Source organism: Salmo salar, chromosome ssa14, assembly GCF_905237065.1.
Source record: "Salmo salar chromosome ssa14, Ssal_v3.1, whole genome shotgun sequence".
NCBI classification, from domain to species: domain Eukaryota; kingdom Metazoa; phylum Chordata; class Actinopteri; order Salmoniformes; family Salmonidae; genus Salmo; species Salmo salar.
This window is the reverse complement of record NC_059455.1, coordinates 68,824,846-68,844,283: the sequence shown is the minus strand read 5'-3', so window position 1 is coordinate 68,844,283 and position 19,438 is coordinate 68,824,846. Positions and strand designations below refer to the sequence as shown.

General features: G+C 43.8%; 2 protein-coding genes and 1 long non-coding RNA gene across 10 annotated transcripts in view; 2 read left to right on the top strand and 1 right to left on the bottom strand.

The window, feature by feature from the left end:
* The first annotated feature begins 1,758 nt into the window (after positions 1-1,758).
* On the top strand, positions 1,759-2,473 carry LOC106570215 (uncharacterized). Its single transcript, XR_001320627.2, has 3 exons — positions 1,759-1,848; positions 1,991-2,175; positions 2,387-2,473. It is a non-coding gene; the product is annotated as an uncharacterized lncRNA (long non-coding RNA).
* Positions 2,474-3,619: 1,146 nt separating this feature from the next.
* Positions 3,620-10,011, top strand: LOC106570209 (lanosterol 14-alpha demethylase). Of its 2 annotated transcripts, XR_006758907.1 has the most exons (11): positions 3,620-4,115; positions 4,299-4,397; positions 4,622-4,798; positions 4,973-5,099; positions 6,079-6,253; positions 6,930-7,049; positions 7,209-7,404; positions 7,781-7,876; positions 8,161-8,329; positions 8,626-8,874; positions 8,948-10,011. XR_006758907.1 is itself a non-coding variant. In XM_014142295.2 (10 exons), exons 1-10 carry the CDS (start codon positions 3,945-3,947, stop codon positions 8,802-8,804), a joined length of 1,509 nt encoding a protein of 502 aa, XP_013997770.1. In that variant the 5' UTR covers positions 3,620-3,944; the 3' UTR covers positions 8,805-10,011. The 2 variants fall into 2 exon arrangements, 1 of the variants encoding a protein (XP_013997770.1); XM_014142295.2 differs by having other exon boundaries at positions 8,626-10,011.
* Positions 10,012-10,080: 69 nt separating this feature from the next.
* The window catches only part of LOC106569851 (A-kinase anchor protein 9), a 157,416-nt gene continuing 148,058 nt past the window's right edge, over positions 10,081-19,438 (bottom strand). For 6 of the 7 annotated variants that reach the window (XM_045694733.1, XM_045694738.1, XM_045694736.1 and 3 more), the window contains 18 exons: positions 18,912-19,438; positions 18,596-18,656; positions 18,118-18,239; positions 17,775-17,975; positions 16,737-16,904; positions 16,293-16,422; positions 15,819-16,032; positions 15,483-15,633; positions 14,957-15,313; positions 14,045-14,350; positions 13,492-13,724; positions 13,261-13,366; positions 12,838-13,023; positions 12,390-12,596; positions 11,977-12,209; positions 11,747-11,841; positions 11,150-11,408; positions 10,081-10,970 (listed from right to left, as the gene is read on the bottom strand). The exon at positions 18,912-19,438 is cut by the window's right edge and continues 166 nt beyond it. In XM_045694733.1, coding sequence (XP_045550689.1) covers positions 11,218-11,408; positions 11,747-11,841; positions 11,977-12,209; positions 12,390-12,596; positions 12,838-13,023; positions 13,261-13,366; positions 13,492-13,724; positions 14,045-14,350; positions 14,957-15,313; positions 15,483-15,633; positions 15,819-16,032; positions 16,293-16,422; positions 16,737-16,904; positions 17,775-17,975; positions 18,118-18,239; positions 18,596-18,656; positions 18,912-19,438 — 3,488 coding nt within the window. In that variant the 3' untranslated portion in view covers positions 10,081-10,970; positions 11,150-11,217. The remainder of the gene's footprint in view (positions 10,971-11,149; positions 11,409-11,746; positions 11,842-11,976; positions 12,210-12,389; positions 12,597-12,837; positions 13,024-13,260; positions 13,367-13,491; positions 13,725-14,044; positions 14,351-14,956; positions 15,314-15,482; positions 15,634-15,818; positions 16,033-16,292; positions 16,423-16,736; positions 16,905-17,774; positions 17,976-18,117; positions 18,240-18,595; positions 18,657-18,911) is intronic. The other variant, XM_045694734.1, reaches the window with a different exon arrangement.

The window sequence follows — 19,438 nt, the reverse complement described above, 5'->3', positions numbered from 1 at the left end:
GGAAGAATGAATGGTGGAAAAACTATTGGAATTGTTTCCTTGTTTGACCGCTAGGTTTTATGGGTATTATGACTCATAGTGTGGTACTCTATTCCATAGCCATGGGAAGTAGGGGTGCTGTAGCACCCCCTGAAAAATCATAATCTGTAGCGTGGGCAAAAAAATTGCACACCCCGACCCCAAACATCTTCTCGCTGCTATGCTCTATTCAATCTGTGCTACAAATGTAATTTCTGATTGAGCCGACATATGCCGTGAATGCAGTCTCCGGTAACATTGCCTTTAAATTTCAATCACGCTGTAACGCTGAATTTACGGATTGAATACAGCCCCAAATCTAACCCCTATCTTGTTTCGCAGGGTTAATACAAGTCAGAGATAATGTTGGAAGACATGATTGACCAAAACTCTCCTTTGGAATTAATTCAGGAAAAACCTGTGAAATTCCTCACTTTATCAAACAATGAGCTAAAAACACTTCCAGAAGAAATAGGACACTTGAACAATGTGGAATTCTTATCTCTTCAAGGAAACAAATTAACTTCAATACATTCAGCTGTCCACTCCCTGCACATCCTCAAAGCCTTTGGTATCAGTAATAATACAATTGTAAGGCTTCCGGATGAAATCTGTCAGTTTGAGAATATCACACATCTCAATTCAAGCAAAAACAAACTCAAACACCTGCCATCTGCTTTTGGAGATCTCGCCACCTTGGAAATTCTCAATCTAAATGGCAACCGACTTACTTCTCCACCAGAGTCTTTTGGATGCTTGAAGAATATCACGGTTGTACATTTGGAGAAAAACAAGCAGTCATACCTTCCACAGGTTATATGCCAACTCCCTAAACTCTTTGAGCTCAATCTCTCAGGGAACAAGATAGTGAGTTTACCCAAGCATTTATCCCAGCTGAAAATAGGTTCTGTCTCTGAATTCCAACAACCTGACAACTCTGCCTTCAGAGCTTTTCTGCTTGACTAACATAGAGGAACTGAATCTGTGTAGAAACCAGCTAACATTGATTCCTGATGATGTGGAGAAATTGAAGGGGCTCAGAGTCTTGCAACTTAGTCACAACAAGATAAAGACACTTCCTGAGAAAATAAGCTCATGCTCAAAACTGCTGCATCTCTGCATCAGTGGAAACCTACTAACAAAACTTCCCAGGAGTATTGGGGCTTGGGAACATCTCAGAGTTACTGGTGAATAAAAATCAGCTAGAAACACTGCCTCGAGGAATCTGCTCTCTAAAAGAAATCTCTGTTCTGGAAAGCTCAAGGAATCATTTGGTTAATTTCCCCCTCAACATAAGAAATGTCTCTCTGTTGACCTTAGTGGATCTCAGTTTTAACCACCTCCACAACTTCCCAATGGGTCTGTGCTCTGGACTTTCTCTATGTCAGCTTGACACCAGTAAAAACATTTTATCGAAGTTACCCCCCAACATTGGTGAAATCCACACCTTGCAACGCCTGAATCTCAGTAAAAAAACGATTCACTGGCTTATTCCCCAAGCATCTCTACCGACTTCACAGGCTAATCCATTTGGATCTGAGCTACAATTCCATTCAGACCATTCCAGAAGGAATCTCTGGCCTGAAAAGAGTACAAGTGCTCCTACTTCAGGGGAATACTGAGTTCCCCCTTGAGTTGCACCATGTTAGGGCAGTACAAGTGCTTGACCTGTCTGATAATCAGATAGGGTGAGTTCCATCAGAAATACGAGGACTCAGAGAACTGAATGACCTTAACCTTTCCAATAATCAGTTCTTCCTATTTCCTGTGAAAGTGTGTGATCTGAGATCACTTGAAAAGTTGAACATCTGCCACAGAAGAGGCATCAAGGTAAGCTATAGTGAGCATAAATTAAGATAACTTTTTTGCACCAACCATTAGAGCTAAAATACAATTCATTAACATTTTGGACAGATATCAGAGCTAAGGTTTTCCTCAAAAGTTTCTCATCATCTGTGTGTCTTCTTGACAGCTAACCACACTGCCAAAGACCTTGTCGAAATTAAGATGTTTGAGAGAACTGGACTTCTGTAGTGCAGCAGATTCCCGAGAGCATCAGAGAGCTGGATCACCTTACTAAGCTGATAGCCAATAACAATTCCTACCTACCCAAATCTATAACATCCCTGCAAAGCTTACAGCATCTTGAGTTGAAAGGTAGGCATCATGCAAAGTGTAGTTAGAAACCACCAGAGCATGTTCTATGTAGCCAGCAATACTATATTTGAGAGAACATGTGAACTATCAAAAAAGTTATTATAGTAATTTAGTAGCCTATTTAGTGTACATTCGAAGGACCTGTTATTATGCAAATCATCCATGTCTCCTCACTGATTTTAAAACAACTCCACAATGCTACTTCCTGTAGGGAATCTTCTCCAGTCTTTACCTTCTGATATGGGCCAGCTCCAGTATCTGAGGAAGTTGGAGCTGGAGGGGAATCCTCTCACCAGACCTCCTAAGCAGATCTGTGACGGACACCAAATATTCCCCATTGGACAGTACCCTCAGCTCTGAAGTAACCTGGAACAGTGGGGATAATACACAAGCATTCCACAGTACATTTCATATTCAAATGGTATTGTTGTTTACTGTATGCTTGGCAAGTGAGGTAGTGTTGCAACTTTGTTATAGAGCACATCTTACAAAAGTCTTTCTGGTTTCTGGCCAATAACTTGCAGGGCGATGACTTTGATCACTTCTGTGAGAAACTTAAGATACCCACTGAGGAGTTTAAGACCAAAGAGAATAAACGGTATGACTTGAATCATCGAATAAACCTCTAATTTGGCATAGAATTTCATTGATAGATAGTGTTCCTCAATTTAATTTCAGTGTCCAATTACAATCGAGGAATTGATAGGAATTGGAATCACTCAATTTGATTTGACACCCAATTTGATTACTTTGTGTGTGTAGGGCATCCCAGAAGGAAAAAAAAACATGCAGGCCCTGACTCTGTGGAGAGACTTATTCCATAGTGACCAGGAGGCATCTGTCATAGCTGACCAACTTGTGAGAACTCTCCTCTCAGGTTCAGGCCATCAAGATATATGCCAAAGCCGTAAGACTTTGAATACTCTATGCCAAATGTGCTATATGAATAGAGGCGTAGTTGTGAAGTTGGAAAGTGAGAGGAGTAATTTGTTTTTCATAAATGTACATTTACCAAGTGAATCCATACCAAAGTATTGATTATTGTTTGACCATGAGAATAAATGCAATTGGATATCCATCAACGTTGTGTGAAAGTGGTTGATGGATTACAAATTAAATTATAATCATTCAAAATCATAACAGTAACCTACACAAACATAGCCTACATCTAGGCATATTGCTTTGTAACGTTCACTGGTATAACAAATTCGATTGCATTTGACACACCCTTTAGTGACTACAGTAGCTACATCTATACCTATTCTACGCTGTATGTAGTTCAACCAATGTGATTCTCCTATTGAGGCATTTCGCTTAACTCGGGCAGTGACATCATATAGCCAGACATCAGTCCAGGTAGTGATAGCCAACCGGAGTGCAGGAAGGCAGCTGCGGAGCTTGGAGTTATTTGACAGACACACAGCGACTAGCAAATGAAATTGCTTTATTTGTCAGGCGGGGGCAAGACTAACTTCACATCTACAGGTAGAGATGCCCAGGAAACAGTAAAATCTTTCACGTATTTTCATTTAGTGCTATAATGACAATGGATGAAACTATGCCTTTGGAATAAAGAGGGATTTTACTGAGCGATGGGGAACACTATTTTCTGCTAATACTAATAGCCTGGGGCCTTCTGGAAAACCGAATTAGATGTTGTAGAAGCGACATCACAACCGGATAACAGATTCGTTGCAAATTCAAGGAGTCTGACGCAGTAGCCTACAATATTTTACAACAGTTTGAAAGAAACAACATAAGACGTAACAATGGCTATGCATTTATATCAAGTTAGTAGTATGCTAATAGAAAATACAGTCGGGAAAATGAGTGACAACTTGACATCAGTGGTCCTTGCCGTGTCTGTGATAACCCTAACTTTGGGATATATTTCTAAACTGGTGCTCAAACAGTCACAATCTTCTTCAGAAGAACACAAGGTATGTACATGAATAATAAATCAATTGAGTTACAGTATATATTACATTATTATTAGGTCTGCTACAGTGAATGTTACAGTATCACGGCGCATTCATAGCCTATTGCATATTGTCCAAAATCACAAAATCATTTGACTTGTGTATTTTATTTTTGTAACTAAATTAATGTTTTTCTTTTCTCAGAAATACCCACCATACATACCTTCTAGCATTCCATTTCTGGGTCATGCCATAGCATTTGGGAAAAGTCCCATTGAATTTCTGGAGAATGCATATGAAAAGGTAAGAATACAGTACTGCTGTAAAGTATACTTAATATATTTTAGTGCTCAAAGTGCTACCTATTTTTGTTTACAAAATGTGCAGTAATAAATTGCATTCACTTTACAATAACCTATTTCATATAATACAGCTTTTGAATCTCTACCTTACTGGTGTATAGTGCCATGTGAAAGTGCCCTTTATAGTAGGTGCTAAAACAAGGTTTATTTTCTTTCTATTCACAGTATGGGCCCGTTGTCAGCTTTACCATGGTGGGCAAAACCTTTACCTACCTTCTGGGTAGTGAGGCAGCCACACTGATGTTCAACAGCAAGAACGAAGATCTCAATGCAGAAGATGTCTATTCTCGATTGACCACGCCAGTTTTTGGAAAAGGGGTTGCCTACGATGTACCTAACCATGTAAGCGAATAAATACTTACGGAGATACTCCCTTTTGCACTCACAAATGTAGAGAGAATGTTACCACACATAAAGAAGTGTTGACATAGGTTAATGAGATGAAACAAACTTATCATAAACTAAGTATTGATTTATCTAATTAAGTTTAATTATGCCGCTCGTTTTCTTTTGTAGATCTTCCTGGAACAGAAGAAGATGTTTAAGACAGGACTGAACATCGCCCATTTCAAACAGCACGTTGAAATCATAGAGGAGGAAACGAAGGAGTACTTTTCACGATGGGGAGACAGTGGGGAACAAAGTAAGATGACAGAGCCATTAGAATTGGTCAGAGTTTCTACAGTATTCCATGTGGAAAGTAATCCAAATGCCCAGTTCCAAATCGACCCCTAGCCCCTACTGTAGCTACTTCATGTAGACCTAAAAGGATTGAAAAGCCGTAAGCAGAATGACACATTTCCCACTTGGCCTATAAGATGGCAAAGTTGAATTATTAATGCAGTATAATTATCCTTTCAGACCTATAAGAAGAGCTGACTGGATAGGGACTTGGGTTAAGTACAGTGGACTTTAGGTGTCAGCAGTGTCAACTGTTCAGAAAAGGAGCCATTCAAAACAATTTCCCATCAACAAGTTCTCTAGTAATACCTCATGATGATAAAATCAAATCAAAGTTTATTGGTCACGGACACAGATTTGCAGATGTTATCACAGGGGCAGCGAAAGCTTGTGTTTCTAGCTCCAACAGTGCAGTAATACCTAAACAATACACCATAATCAATGTGTTGTAACTACTGTAATACAGTTTGAACCTTGCCATCCATTTTAAGATAGTTACTTTTTTTATCTGTAAAGGTAGGGTAGCAATATGACATTACCAAAAGTAGCATTTAACAGAGCTACTCCTGACACGAATAAAGAGAGTAAGAAGCAAATCAAGTCAACATTTGTTGTCATGTATTGTAGCTATTACATTGCTCAAGAGAGCAGTGATCTCCCATGCACATACACAGATACTTAACGGGTTGCTAATGACTGCAGCCTTTTGCTTCACCCTTGATAGAATCTGTTTGCAACGTGTCGCTGTTTATGAATACGTCATAACGCTTGTTTACACGCCATAACATTTGAGCCGTAGCGCAGTCAAAGTGATCCAGTCAGCAATTCTGACCTCTGTTCTCTCTCCCTCTCTGTCTCACTCATTCACTATTTCCATATCTCTTCCGCTCTCTCTCTTTCACGCCTTCCTAACGCCCCATCTCTTCCCCTTCCTCCCTCAGACCTGTTTGAGGCCCTGTCGGAGCTGATAATCCTGACGGCCAGTGCCTGTCTGCATGGGAAGGAGATCCGCAGCATGTTGGACGAGAAGGTGGCCCAGCTCTACGCAGACCTGGACGGGGGCTTCAGCCACGCTGCCTGGCTGCTGCCCGGCTGGCTGCCCCTGCCCAGTTTCAGGTAAGAGAAAGACTTAATTCATACTGTCCTTTCCTCAACCAAGGGTCAATTCAAACAGTTCCACTTTCAGGTTAGGTTTTTTTGTTTGAAAGACCAAGCTAGACTGAGTTACCAGAACAGTTGCTGGAAATGATGATTCATGAAACTTCATTCATTGTTCTATCCTCAGGTTAGGGTTTTGGGTGATCAAACTGAGTTGGACTTAATTATTACTGTATTCATTCTGTAATAGCAATATGAGAATGCTGCTGCTCCAGTTTCAACTGTTCTGCCTGCGGCTATGGAACCCTGACCTGTTCACCGGACGTGCTTGTTGCACCCTCGACAACTACTATGATTATTATTATTTGACCATGCTGGTCATTGATGAACATTTTAACATCTTGACCATGTTCTGTTATAATATCCACCCGGCACAGCCAGAAGAGGACTGGCCACCCCTCATAGCCTGGTTCCTCTCTAGGTTTCTTCCTAGGTTTTTGGCCTTTCTAGGGAGTTTTTCCTAGGGAGTTTTTCCTAGCCACCGTGCTTCTTTCACATGCATTGCTTGCTGTTTGGGGTTTTAGGCTGGGTTTCTGTACAGCACTTTGAGATATCAGCTGATGTACGAAGGGCTATATAAATACATTATTTCTATAAGGCAGGAAAAAACACAGGTTTTGTCATTTTTGTACAGACGAAGGGACAGAGCACACAGGGAGATCAAGAACATATTCTACAAGGTCACCCAGAAACGCAGAAGCTCTGGAGAGAAAGTGGACGATATGCTGCAGACCCTCATAGATGCCACCTACAAGTAAGACATAAGTGGAGCAGATGCCAGTATTACTACATGTGGTACAAGTATATGCCTCCCAACAGAACTGAAGTGAATGGGCATTTGGTTTAAAGGTGTTCTACAACTGTTGTACCATTTCAGACTGATTCAATCCTAACTATTTCTGCTATTTTTAAGAGATGGGAGGCCCCTAAATGATGATGAGATAGCGGGCATGCTGATTGGTCTACTCCTGGCCGGACAGCACACATCTTCCACCACTAGTTCCTGGTTGGGCTTCTTCCTGGGCAAAGACAAGGCCCTACAGGACCGCTGCTATGCTGAACAGAAAACTGCATGTGGAGAAGACTTGCCCCCACTCAACTTTGACCAGGTCAGAATCCATAACAGGCATATTGCCAACAGCACGTAAATGGCCAAAGACTACAGTACAGCTTTGCTGTTGAAAATATGATTTATGTTCTTATACTGCCTTACAAGTGTTGACTATATTCACAATCAATTATATTAAATATAGGTACATACATCTTTCTGAATTATTTTGTTGAACCTTATTTAGATCCGTTTATTGACCATATTCTATTTAAACCGGGTAATTTGAATATTGTATGTAAGCAACTTCAGTATAGAACCTTTTTTTCTAGACTGCTAAACCACAAGTTTAGCTATGCATTTGGACAGTTTTTGATCATTTCAATATTTGACATGGTCTTTACTTACCTGGTCCTGTTCTCTTGTTCATTCATCAGCTGAAGGACCTGACTATGTTGGACCGCTGTTTGAAAGAGACCCTCCGACTCCGTCCACCCATCATGACCATGATGAGAATGGCACGCTCTCCTCAGGTAAGATCAATATCATTATTTGTTGGGCAGTTAACGAATGCCCATGAAGTCATTCCTTCTACTGTCAAGAGATTTTACAAATCCATTAGAATATCAGTTAATTGAAAAAACGTTTTGGACACTGTATTTAACAGAGAGAAATGGGAATAATGTAAATTGTCCATATATTTATTTATTTATTTACATTGACATGGAATGGAGCCCCAACCCAGCTAAATGCATTTGTGTACAATAGGTGAGTGACTATTGACCAACCCTGACCCTTTGCTTCAATCCACTCCCAGACTGTAGCAGGCTACACCATCCCAGCTGGCCACCAGGTGTGTGTGTCCCCGACAGTCAACCACCGTCTGCAGGACACCTGGACAGAGAGGATGGAGTTTAGACCTGACCGCTACCTTAACGACAACCCTGCCGCAGGGGAGAAATTTGCCTATGTGCCCTTTGGTGCAGGTAAGCATATTTTGTCGTTTTTTTCATCCCTATTAATAGCATGTTATACGTTAGGTGATCTGCCGTCTTTAAGAGGAAACAGAAGTTTCAAAGCATGTACACAATGGTAGGGGAAACATCTTTCATGCAGTATGCATTTTGATTTGTAAAATTTTGTCAGTAGGTGGGGCTCTTGCTCAATATATGAAAATATGAACTTTACTCCCATTCCAAGCTGTCTCATGCAACAATGTTTCAGATTTTACCCTCATTTCCATGACAAAAAAACAAAAACACTGATGTTCACTGTCTTCTAGGCCGTCACCGCTGCATCGGGGAGAACTTTGCCTACGTTCAGATCAAGACCATCTGGTCTACCATGCTGCGCCTTTACGAGTTCAACCTGGTCGATGGTTACTTCCCCACAATCAACTACACAACCATGATTCACACCCCGCACAACCCCGTCATCAGATACAAGAGGAGACAACACTAAGAGACACTGAGCGTAAAACACAGCAGAGAAAAGAGGTTACACCCAGGAGAAGAGCAAGGCTTTGTCCAAAATGGTTTCCTATTCTATATTGTACTACTTTTGGCCATAGCCTCATAGGGCTGCCTCATAAGGCTCTGGCCAAAAGTAGTGCACTATATAGGAAATAGGGAGCCATTTCAGATTTGCCTCAACAAACAACCTTACCTTTAACGGTTTTATTTAGAGAACATTCTTGTACTTGAATTTAGGAACTGTTCAAATTAACACAAGAGTTCTGTCTGAAAATCTAATTCACTTTACTTTTTGTTGCCCCCACCTTATGTTTGCTGTGTTTTTAATTTGCTAGAATGTATTGCAAGCCACAGGAGGCTGGTGAGGGGAGGACGGCTCATAGTAATGGCTGGAATGAAGTAAAATGGAATAATGTCAAACACATGGAAACCACTTGTTTGATGTGATACCATTGTTCAGTTCCAGCCATTACTATGAGCCCGTCCTCTGATTTAAAAGGGACACCAGCCACCACTGATGTAAGCCTAAACTGAATCAGTTTGTTTATTCATAGCCTGATCCCAGATATAGGCCAACGACCATAGGATTTGGCTATGCAACACAAACAGATCTGGAACCAGGCCTCAGCTTTTGGCCGTTCTATTTCAAAATGTCATGGTAATACATATAGCTTTCAAGCTTCCACTGTCTGAAATGTGATATGGAGTCCACTGTGTAGGAGTGACAATACTACTGTAAGAATGAATATTACTGGAGTAAGAAGCACTTAAGCACTGCCTTTTCTAGAGCAGTGAGAAATATTAAAACCACTGATCCTTATCCATTGCTTCATAGAGATCAGTGATCAAACCAACCATCACTGACTTTGTATGTACTGTCCATTCATAATTGTACAAAGATAGAGGACCTGGGCTGGGTCAAACAAAGAACAAGGACTTGAAACGGGGAGGGACAACCTGCACTTGCTCAACAAGAGACTAATTTTCTGTTGTGTGCCCTAATAAACACGACTTGGTGTATTGAGTGGGAATGTTGGAAGGTCATGGTGTAGTTTGACCAATGCAGTGCCTTGATGATGGAAAATGATTACTCCATTTTGTTTAGATTGATTGTACTGTTTGAAGCCTAATTTTGTGAACATTTGCACCTTTTAAATAAAAATTATATCTGAGATGATGCCATGTGAATTCCAGGAGGCGAAATCTCATGTCCAATTTGTCTTCACACCATAATTGCATTGACCGTACATTTCCCCCATACCAGATTCACATTTTAGCTGAAGTTTTATTTTGTTTTACAACAGTTAGTACTAATTACATGTGTACTTGTAAAATCTGATTGTGTGTCAGTGATGCTGAATTGAAAAAACAGCGCGACCACATATTTCAAGTGTTAAAATGCATCTTCAATTAAATTTTTAACAAAATACCCAGAAAATTCAAAGCTCCCACCTTTACAAAAATATGTCTTCTACAAATTGTAGTCTGTCCAAGAAACCATTCTAATAAAACACAGTGTAGTGTATATAGATCCAGTAGCAGCCTCCTCAACATTAAAGTCAAACATTCTCCATGTCAGAGTTCTCCTAATTCCCGGCTTGGAGAGCTACTGGGCGTGCCAGCCCGGCACTAACAACAATTTCCAATAAAACCAATCATGGTCTTCCGTTTAAGAAACCACGGTTACTTTAATCAGGTGTGTTAGTGCTGGGCCGGAGCAAAGACCTGCACATCCACCTGGTATGTCTCCAGGACTGGAGTTTTCCGGCGAAGCCTGCTCTACATATTCTTCCACCCACACAAAGTAACATACACAGTATAAATTAAGTTAATCAATGTTTTTTGTTTAAATTAGCATTCCACAAATATACATTTAATGTGATTGTGTTTATCCACAACAAAGAGGCAGACCAAAGTTTACAAACATAGAAGCTGTTTCAAGTGCTGGCGACAAAAAGCCTGATTATAAGATGCCCACACTCAAAAAATTGTTTTTGGTCCCCACGTAATATATATATATTGTACACAGCAGAATGATACAAAATACCAAAGCTCAGCACAAGAAAAGGCAACAGTTTCTTCAAGCCAGTTTCAATGTAAATTATAGACTTCTATCTTCTTATTCCAAAGTGCAATTGAGCATATGAAGAAGAACCTAGGAAGGGAAAAATGAAGTTGTTCAGATCCCAAGACTTAACTCTTGACAAGAACATTGGAAGCATCATCTGCACATATTTTGTGGAGTGATTGAATGAGGGCAATTTCTGCTTATGCATTACATTATTTAACTCTAGATCGTATGAGGTAGTATGGTTGGAAGTGTGTGTGTGTTACCTGATTGCACGCTCCCCAGTCTCCTCTGCAGGGCCTCCAGTCTGGAGATGTAGTCTGTGAGAGCTCGGTCAGGGTCGTAGTTCTGGAGGTGAGAGCAGGTCAGAGGGTCCCCAGCCATGTGGAACCTGTGTTGTGCAGAGGAAAGGGCGGAACTGGGGGAGTCTCGTCCAGTGAGCCCCTCTGCTGGCCCCTCTGATTTCCCCGTACACCTCCACACTCCCTGGATGCAGGTACGGTGAGTCTGTCCTCACCTCGTTACCTGAAGAGGAAGAGAAACAGTTGTCAGTCCTCTGTGTGGTTTTTCTCTCACAAAACCGGATCAATGAGTCAGCAATGAAAAGGTAATTAAAACAATGAAAAGGTAATTAGTAATTTTCTGCTTTTGTTTGAACCTGGCACTTTAGAATATTCAGGTTATTTATTTAGGTTAGCTAGCCGTGTGGACCACCTGACCAATCAGCATTTAATTGATTACAAGTGTGTAAGCCTAGGTTAGCCTAGCTTGGTTCTTTACCATTTAACTCAATAACCAGTTCATTCATTCCAAGTTCATTTTCTTTGTGTTGGGGTTAGTGTGATGGAATGTGATTTCCATACCTGGTGACTGTCCCAGACCGTTTCTGTTCACGTTGCCAGATGTTATGGACCTCATCCCCGTAGCTTTATGCCATCGCTTGACCAGGAAACGCATTCTGAAAGAACAGAACAGTTTGATTCAAAAAGATAGAATAGAGGACCATTAGAGTACATATATCATAAGTATTAGCTATACCATAGCCTCCTAACAGTTGCAACACCATCCTACCACTTCAGTTCTCATTGTTTACCTGGAGAGGGCGATGGAGACGCGGACAGCCGAGCGGAAGCGCGTCAGCCCTCGGCGGCGCTGCGTCGGGGACTCCAGACTGCAGTGGGAGGGCTGGCCACCCATGCGGGCGATAAGCGACAGCGTGGCTTCCTCACACTCCTGGAAGCCGCCGAGTAGCAGCAGAAGGTACTTCTTCTGGTAGATGAGGGCCTTGCGGAAACTCTCGGAGCGCAGGTACTTGCCATACATCCTCTGGAGAAGGGCAACAGGAGCGAGAGAGAGAGGAGTGTAATAGTGTAAGCGTGAGAGTTAAGTGGGTTTTATAGATGTGCAACAATATATTTGCTATTCACTTCTGACAAAGAGTGGAAAAGTGGTTGATTTGTAAGGAGGTGAGTGTTATGGAGAGATGCAGGGCAGCTTTGAGCTCACCTTCAGTGTGGCGTTGTCTGTGTCCGGTCCGGTCATGTCTCTGAGGGACTCTGTCCTGATCTCTCCCCTGAGTCGGGTCACCTCGGCCTGGGCTAGACGCAGGCCCTTCTCCAGCCGGCTCCTCTCCCTGGTCCAGGACTCGCGCTCCGACGAGAACAGAAGGCTGGTCGCCTCCTGCTGCTTGTCCACGCCGCCTCTCCTGCTGGACTGGAGGGAGGGATAGAGGTAGAGAGGAGTGATGTTAGGGTGGTGCAAATTAACGCAATGTCTCCACACATTTTTACTTCTCTGCCATTTCTAGGTGCTTCTGCAATCCAGTATTGTACTCTCTGTCCCATCTCTAGATTCCCACCCTGCCACTGGACCTGTATAGTATTAGACTATTACTGTACTGATCCCAGACCAGTCACCAGCCCTGAATTGCATTAGATCTAATATTGTAACTCACGCTGTCCCCTGATCCCAGACCAGTCTGGCGGTAGCGTCGAAGCTCATCTTCCAGGCGGAGGACCTGGTTGCGCAGATCGTTCTTCTCCTCTGTCAGACGGCTGACGAAGCCTGTGAGCTCAGCATTCTGCCTCAGCAGCCGCTCTGTCAGGGAGCTGGACTGGCCTCCCGCCAGCAGGGCGGTGCTCTGTAGACACAGCAGAGAAGAAATGTCAGTACTCAGTAGCCACTGAAATGGAATAGCTTATTCCTATATGTGCAGGTGTGGGGCAGGGGGATACTATTTAAGTCTGACTAAGACCAATGGTTGTTTCCTGTTGGGTTTTCTATGTGGTTTATGTATATAATGTGTGAGCTGTGCTAAGATATTTTTGTAGGACAATAAACAACACTCTAATCTAAGTAGTCTGAAGTGTCATCTTACCTCAGGGACCAAGGGGAGTGCTGGGGACTGCTGCAGCTTAGTGATGACCTCATCAATATTGGTCTGCAGCCACGACAGCCCTTCACTGTCCACCTCCGTAGTCAGCCTGTACATACACACATTAATCTACACCTGCACATATTGACCGGTTCACTTCAATGAAAAGTTGAACTGATGTATATAACATGTACAAATGTTTTGAGACAAAGTTGTTAAGAAATTGTGAGATACCTGCTAGAGCCCTTGCTGACCATGGTTCGGATCTTGGCTGCGATGAGCTGCAGTTTGCCCAAGACCTTGTCTGAGTGTTTTGGGTTATGGTGAGGGGCGAGGTTGCCTCCTGTCCCAGTGACCTCAAGGAGGGAAGGCGCGCTGGATTCGATAGTAAGCATGTCGCCAGGCTTCTGCTGGAACACCCAGTCTCTGGTCCGGTCGGTGGGAATGCCTCGCCACACAACCTGCTGCTGGCACAGACACGGTACAGAAAAGTTTCTTTATACACCTGTCAACAATGGGTGTGGCTGAAATAGCCGAATCAACTAATTTGAAGGGGTGTCCACATACTTCTGTATATATAGTGTGATTATTTTATCATACATAGCCGGGTTCTAACAACAAGAGCTTAATAAACGCAATATATTGTAGTACCAATAGTTAATAAAACAATACAATATTCCTATTGGATCTTTCTATAAAATGCATTTCAATAGTACTATCTGATTCAAAAGCGCTGCATTTGGTTCATCCAAAGTGTATGAATGTAGGATATATGAATGTGACCCACGTTTTGGTTATCAGGCTGCTGCTGCGTCCCGCTCCCTCTCATCTCCCTCCCTCTCATCTCTCCCAGCCGGACCACTTTCTCCTGCAGCATCTCCTTCTCTTGCTCCAGCCGCTTCCCCTGCTGCACCTCTCTCACCAGCTGCGCCATGGCATCCCGCGCCTGCTCCCCCAGGCTTTCCAGCTGGCCCCTTGCCTCCCGAAGAGCTTCCTGGTCCTGGCATGACCTCTGAGCTGCCGAGGTCAGCTCCTGTTCCCGTCCCACAGCCTCCAGCTTCTGGGCCTCCACCTCGTCCAGCAGACTAACCACCTGAAGAGGGAATAAATAGGAGGTCACAAGATTTCGTGGGAATGCAGAAGTGGAGGTAACTATAGTTACTATAATAGTAATGCCTATGTAATGTCGTCATGACAATTTGAAGAAAGCAGATGCACCACCTGATAAGCTAATAGGGTGGCACAATTTAGAAGGGGTACAGAATCACATGACATAACTGGTCATAATGCCAACCCAATATATTCGCTAGCACTTTCTGTGAATCTCCTGTGTGCAAGGCATTGATAGCAGCCTGGCTGATGCGACCACACAGCTTGAAAGAGCTGTGAATCACTGGTCTGGACAGGAGGCCGTTTGTTAATGCTCAGAAATTGTGCGGACTTGATTGGTTCTCTCAACCAGAAAAAAAATCCTGGGGGGTTGAGACTTCTCGTTGTTTGGATTTTAAAATACAACAGTTGTAATGGAAGGGGGCGGCGCTCGGGGGCCGTGTGTGGCTGTGGGTGTTTGAGTGAGAAAGACACAGTGGAGAACCAACCGGTAAAGTACATTGCATCATAAGACTTACTGTAAGTAAAGTAGTGTGAATGTACTTGTGTGTGTGCACGCATCTGCTTCATCTACAAACAAACAGCCCACCTGAGCATGCTTCTTGTCCATCTCCCTCCGCAGTCCCTCCAGAAGAGCTTCGGATGACATCGCCCCTCCCACCACTTCATCCTCCCCACTCTCAGCCCCCTTCCTCTCTGGGCTTTCACTCCAGGAGGAGCTGTGCTGGCGTAGCTCCTTCTCTCTCCCCAGGGCGCTATTCAGCTCCTGGGCCCGGGCTCGCTCTGACTCTAGTTGGATGTGGAGCTGCGAGGCCTGGGTCTGCAGCCTGGAGCGCTCCTGTTCGGCCTGGATGGAAAGCTGGGAGGTGGACTGGCGCTGCTGGTCTAGTTCTGAAGTCAGCTGGGCTACGTGACTCTGCTGTTCCTCCAGGGCCAGTTTTAGATCCTGGAGGGAAGGGGTGTAAATACAAAGATAAGTGTGAAAAACACTTGAGTAGACCGACTAAGGTGAACACATCAGTAAAACACTGCATTTAAGTCAAATACACTACAGTGAAGACATGTGAAATTACACTGGGACACCGGTCTACTACCTTATCTAAAAACTGTCTTACCTCCAGCTCCTCGCTCTCCAGCTCCTCTTTCTTGTCAGATTTACACTTCTCCTTCTCGAAGGCCCACTGCATCTCTCTGGCCTTCTTCTGTTCGTCTGCCAGTCTGTCCGTCAGGGTGTCCACCTCAGCAGCCTTCTGTGACACCTCCGTTCTAGAAACAAAGACACCGGTCTGGATCCATCCAACAGCAACTAGGAAGGTAAACTAGATGTGTATACAATACCAATGCTATTTCTGTATATCTCTAAATAGTCTTACCTGAGAATGTTCTGCTCTTTTATGTGTCAAACTAAGACACTGAGTGTCTGTTTGTGTGAGTGTGCATTAAAACCTTACCTGACTGTGTCCAGCTCCTTCAGGTGTTTTTGCTGGGCCTGGAGCGTGGTCTCCAGCTCTAGTTTGGTCTGGGCTAGCTCTCCCTTCAGCTCCTCCAGCAGTGCCCTGTCAGCCTGCTGCAGTGTGGGGGGCTCCTGAACGCCACACAAACCAGCCTGAGGGGCTCCTCTCTCCCTCTGCTGCTCAACACCAGGCTGAACACTGGGCTGAACACCTGAGTGGGACGAGCAGCCGGACAAAACAACATGGAAGGAATTAGAATCAGCTGCTGTTTTTCCTTTTTATATTCATAATATTGGTTGCATTGAGTTGAATAGCTGTGACCTCATCTAAGACAATTTACTATAGATATTACTCAATCAATAAATCAATGAATTTATCCATCCATCCCCCACACATTCATCCATCATCCCCATGTGTCCTTACCACCCACCCACACAGCATGAGAAGCAATTGGAGGGTCAGACTACAGACCTTGATTGGATCTGCCAGGCTCCTGGGCATGGATTTGTTGTAGCTGGGCCTGGAGCTGCCGGATCTCTGTCAACAAACTGCTTCTGTCTGCAGCCTGCAGCATCCCCATGGCATCCCTGTGATGGGCATCCTGTAGATTTACACACAGACACAGTTTAGCCTTGGAACTTAAAAACAATGCATATAACCACTAAGTTTTTGTACGAAGTGGAGAAATAGACCCTAGACTAAAACGGCTCTATATTTTTGTATTACCTGTTGGCTATATCCCACTCTCCAGCTAGCTAATAGGCTAATACCAAGATAAAAAGGTAACGTCTAAGGCTAACCTGAGTGTTAAGTGTTTGTTAGCTACCCGCTCAGCTAGCATGTGCTCCAACTAGTTGAGGCTAATGCTAAGGTTAGCCAGAAGTTAAGCTAAAGTGTACATAGTTTTTCAGTAACCTGCTCGGCTAGCCTGTGCTCCAGATGGTTGAGGTGGATGACAGCGTCGCTAGTGTCCAGCTGGTCCAGACGGGCATAGAGGGTGCTCTTCAGCACACTCCGCTCCCTCACAAACACCTGCTGCACTGCCCCCAGCAGCTCTCCACGCCAGTCCGCACTACCTGGAGTCTGAACATGCACATAGACATGCATATTTACAGAAAATGATGGGAAAAAAGGGGTTCTGAAGGCTTAATTAAGCATTAAAAGCCATGTTTCACTTAACCCATCAAAGTCTTAGCCCTGTCTAAGATGGGGGAGGGGGGTTCTACTAAGATTTATGGAACTGTTTTAATAAGGTCATACCAAGGATAATTTTGCTATTTTATTTTGAATTTTAAGACCCCTTGAAGTACCAAAAAAAGTATTTGATGAAAATATTTATTTGGCCTTACTGCTATTAGCCCAGACAAACGCATGAAATAACAGATTCACTAAACTTCCAAAGGAAGTTTGTTCTGAAGTGTCTATCCTATATCTCAAAAGATATAAGATCAGGAAACATTTGTTATACATACACACACACGTGTTTATTTTTTACATGTATTTAACCTCTTATTTTTGTCACTAAACAGTCTCCATATATATTTCCATAATAATTTTTCGACTGGGACCTTCAGACGAGTCTTGTGAGGAGTGTGTTTCCTAGAGCCCAAACTCATCGGACGCTACAGAGAGAAGTTGGTAGATCAGCTGTACCAACTTCAGACGAGTCCCAAGACGCTTGTGGGGGTCGAAGAGCATATTGTCTCATGGTCTGACGAACACCGCTCTAGCTCTGTCACCTTTCACCGCAGATGCAGAAGCGCGACATATATCTCTAACTTAAACTGATGTTTTTGGGGGGGATTTTTGTATTATGCCAGTTCGATTTTAACAGGGACACAGACATCAACCTTGGGGGTTAAACTGAGACCAACAAAACCCCTACTGTATTTAAGTGAGGCTACTAGTACAAAGTATCCACGCTACACAGTACAGATGCTACCAGTACTGTACCTGTGTTTCCCTGCTGTGCGTCTGCATCTGGGCAATGAGGGCCTTGAGGGACTCCACAGTGGCCAGCAAGGCCCCTCTCTCTTTGGGCCAGCCCTGGGCATGGTGGAGCAGACTGGCTGGGTCAGCCTCACCCTCTGGGATTGGCAGCTCCGACAGGGACAGCACCTGCATACCCTCCTGGTGCACCTCGCGGAGCAGGTTCTGGAGGGGACACATATACAGAGATTCATCTCATAAACATTAAACCATGTGCAAACTAGACATCTACACCAATACACTCAAATACACAGATTGGCATACAAAGACATGCTTAACTTTACATTGCCAAATGCAGTTCTTGTACCTTAATTCTGTCAGGCAGCGCATCGTCTGTCTCTTTCCTGGCTCCCTCTGGCGTGGTCCTAAACTCCTGCTGCAGATTAGGCAGGTCATAGCCTGTCCGCTGACTCCATTCAGAACTGCTGTCTGCAATAGGGTACACACAAGATTAACATTGCATACCAATGGAAGCAAAAAACTATTTAGCTGAATAGGCATGCAAAATAACATTTTCTCAAATCATGCAAAGCATCCTTCGTCACAAACACCAGCAAACATATGCATCAACTCAAAAGACTCACACCATGACTCGTAAAATGGGGTGTTTGTTGATAATGTATTGTATACATATTTATGCATTGATTGTGAAGGTGTTATATCGCCTAAGGTATTGCGATTACTAGGGAAAGCATGTAACCTCTTGAGAGACACTTGGCATAGCATTGAATACGGAGGCTCACATTTGGCATGGAGGTGCAATGTGTGACACTACAACAACTTACCACTGGTGTAGCCGTCTTTGAATTGCGATCTTGCGGGACGCTCTGGTCTCAATGAGGGGGCCTGGAGGGCATGAAACCAGGTCAGAACACAGAAGAGTTTGAGTTCCTTTACCTCCCCACTCCCCCATAAAAATGTCAAGCTCATCATGTCGGTCGTGTTTATTAAGCATCAAAACGAAAGAAAACAGCCGAAACCGGGTTCTGCAACAGAAAACGAAAACAAGCTTCCGGGTAGACTTTTGTTCTGTTACTCACTTCTGTTTTGTGCCTAATGAACACAACTCAGGTCTGCTGAGATGTCGCCCAACGAACTCACCTCATGAGAGCATTGCAGCTTCTCGATGACGGTCTTGAGAACCTTACACTCCTCCTCCAGCATCTGAGCGTCCCTCTTCAGGGCCTCGCTCTCTGCGATGTGCCGGGCTTCCATGTCCAGGATCTCCGCTGCGTGCAGCTCCTGCATCTGTATGATCTTCTCCTGGTACTCCCCGATCATCTCCTCCACCTCTTCCTCTGACACAGACCTGGGCTGGTCAGATGTCTGGGTGCCAGCATCTGTACGAGGCAGACATTGAGATCCATTAAGACCAGTCGATTTGTCGGAGGTTTGGTTCTCCGCGGCAGAGATCTTCCTGGAGAGCGATGGTTTGTCTTTGGCAGCGGCGGCCATTTTTCCCTTGGCTCCATGACGGTGGTCTTTGACTACTTTCTTTTTCGGATTGCAGGCTGGTGCCGGCTGCTGCTGCTGGGGTGAGGGAGACTGAGATGGTGATAGTGGGGATTGTGGTGACGGTGACTCTGCGGTTTTCGCCAAGGCTACTCTGAGCTGTTGGAGCTCCTCTT

Bases quoted from the DNA above. Each gene is read 5' to 3' on its own strand.
- LOC106570209 (XM_014142295.2), top strand. From the start codon at position 3,945: ATGGCTATGCATTTATATCAAGTTAGTAGTATGCTAATAGAAAATACA. The intron at 6,254-6,929 runs GTAAGAGAAAGA...ATTTTTGTACAG, and splicing joins CTGCCCCTGCCCAGTTTCAG to ACGAAGGGACAGAGCACACA. The intron at 7,405-7,780 runs GTCAGAATCCAT...TTCATTCATCAG, and splicing joins CCCCACTCAACTTTGACCAG to CTGAAGGACCTGACTATGTT.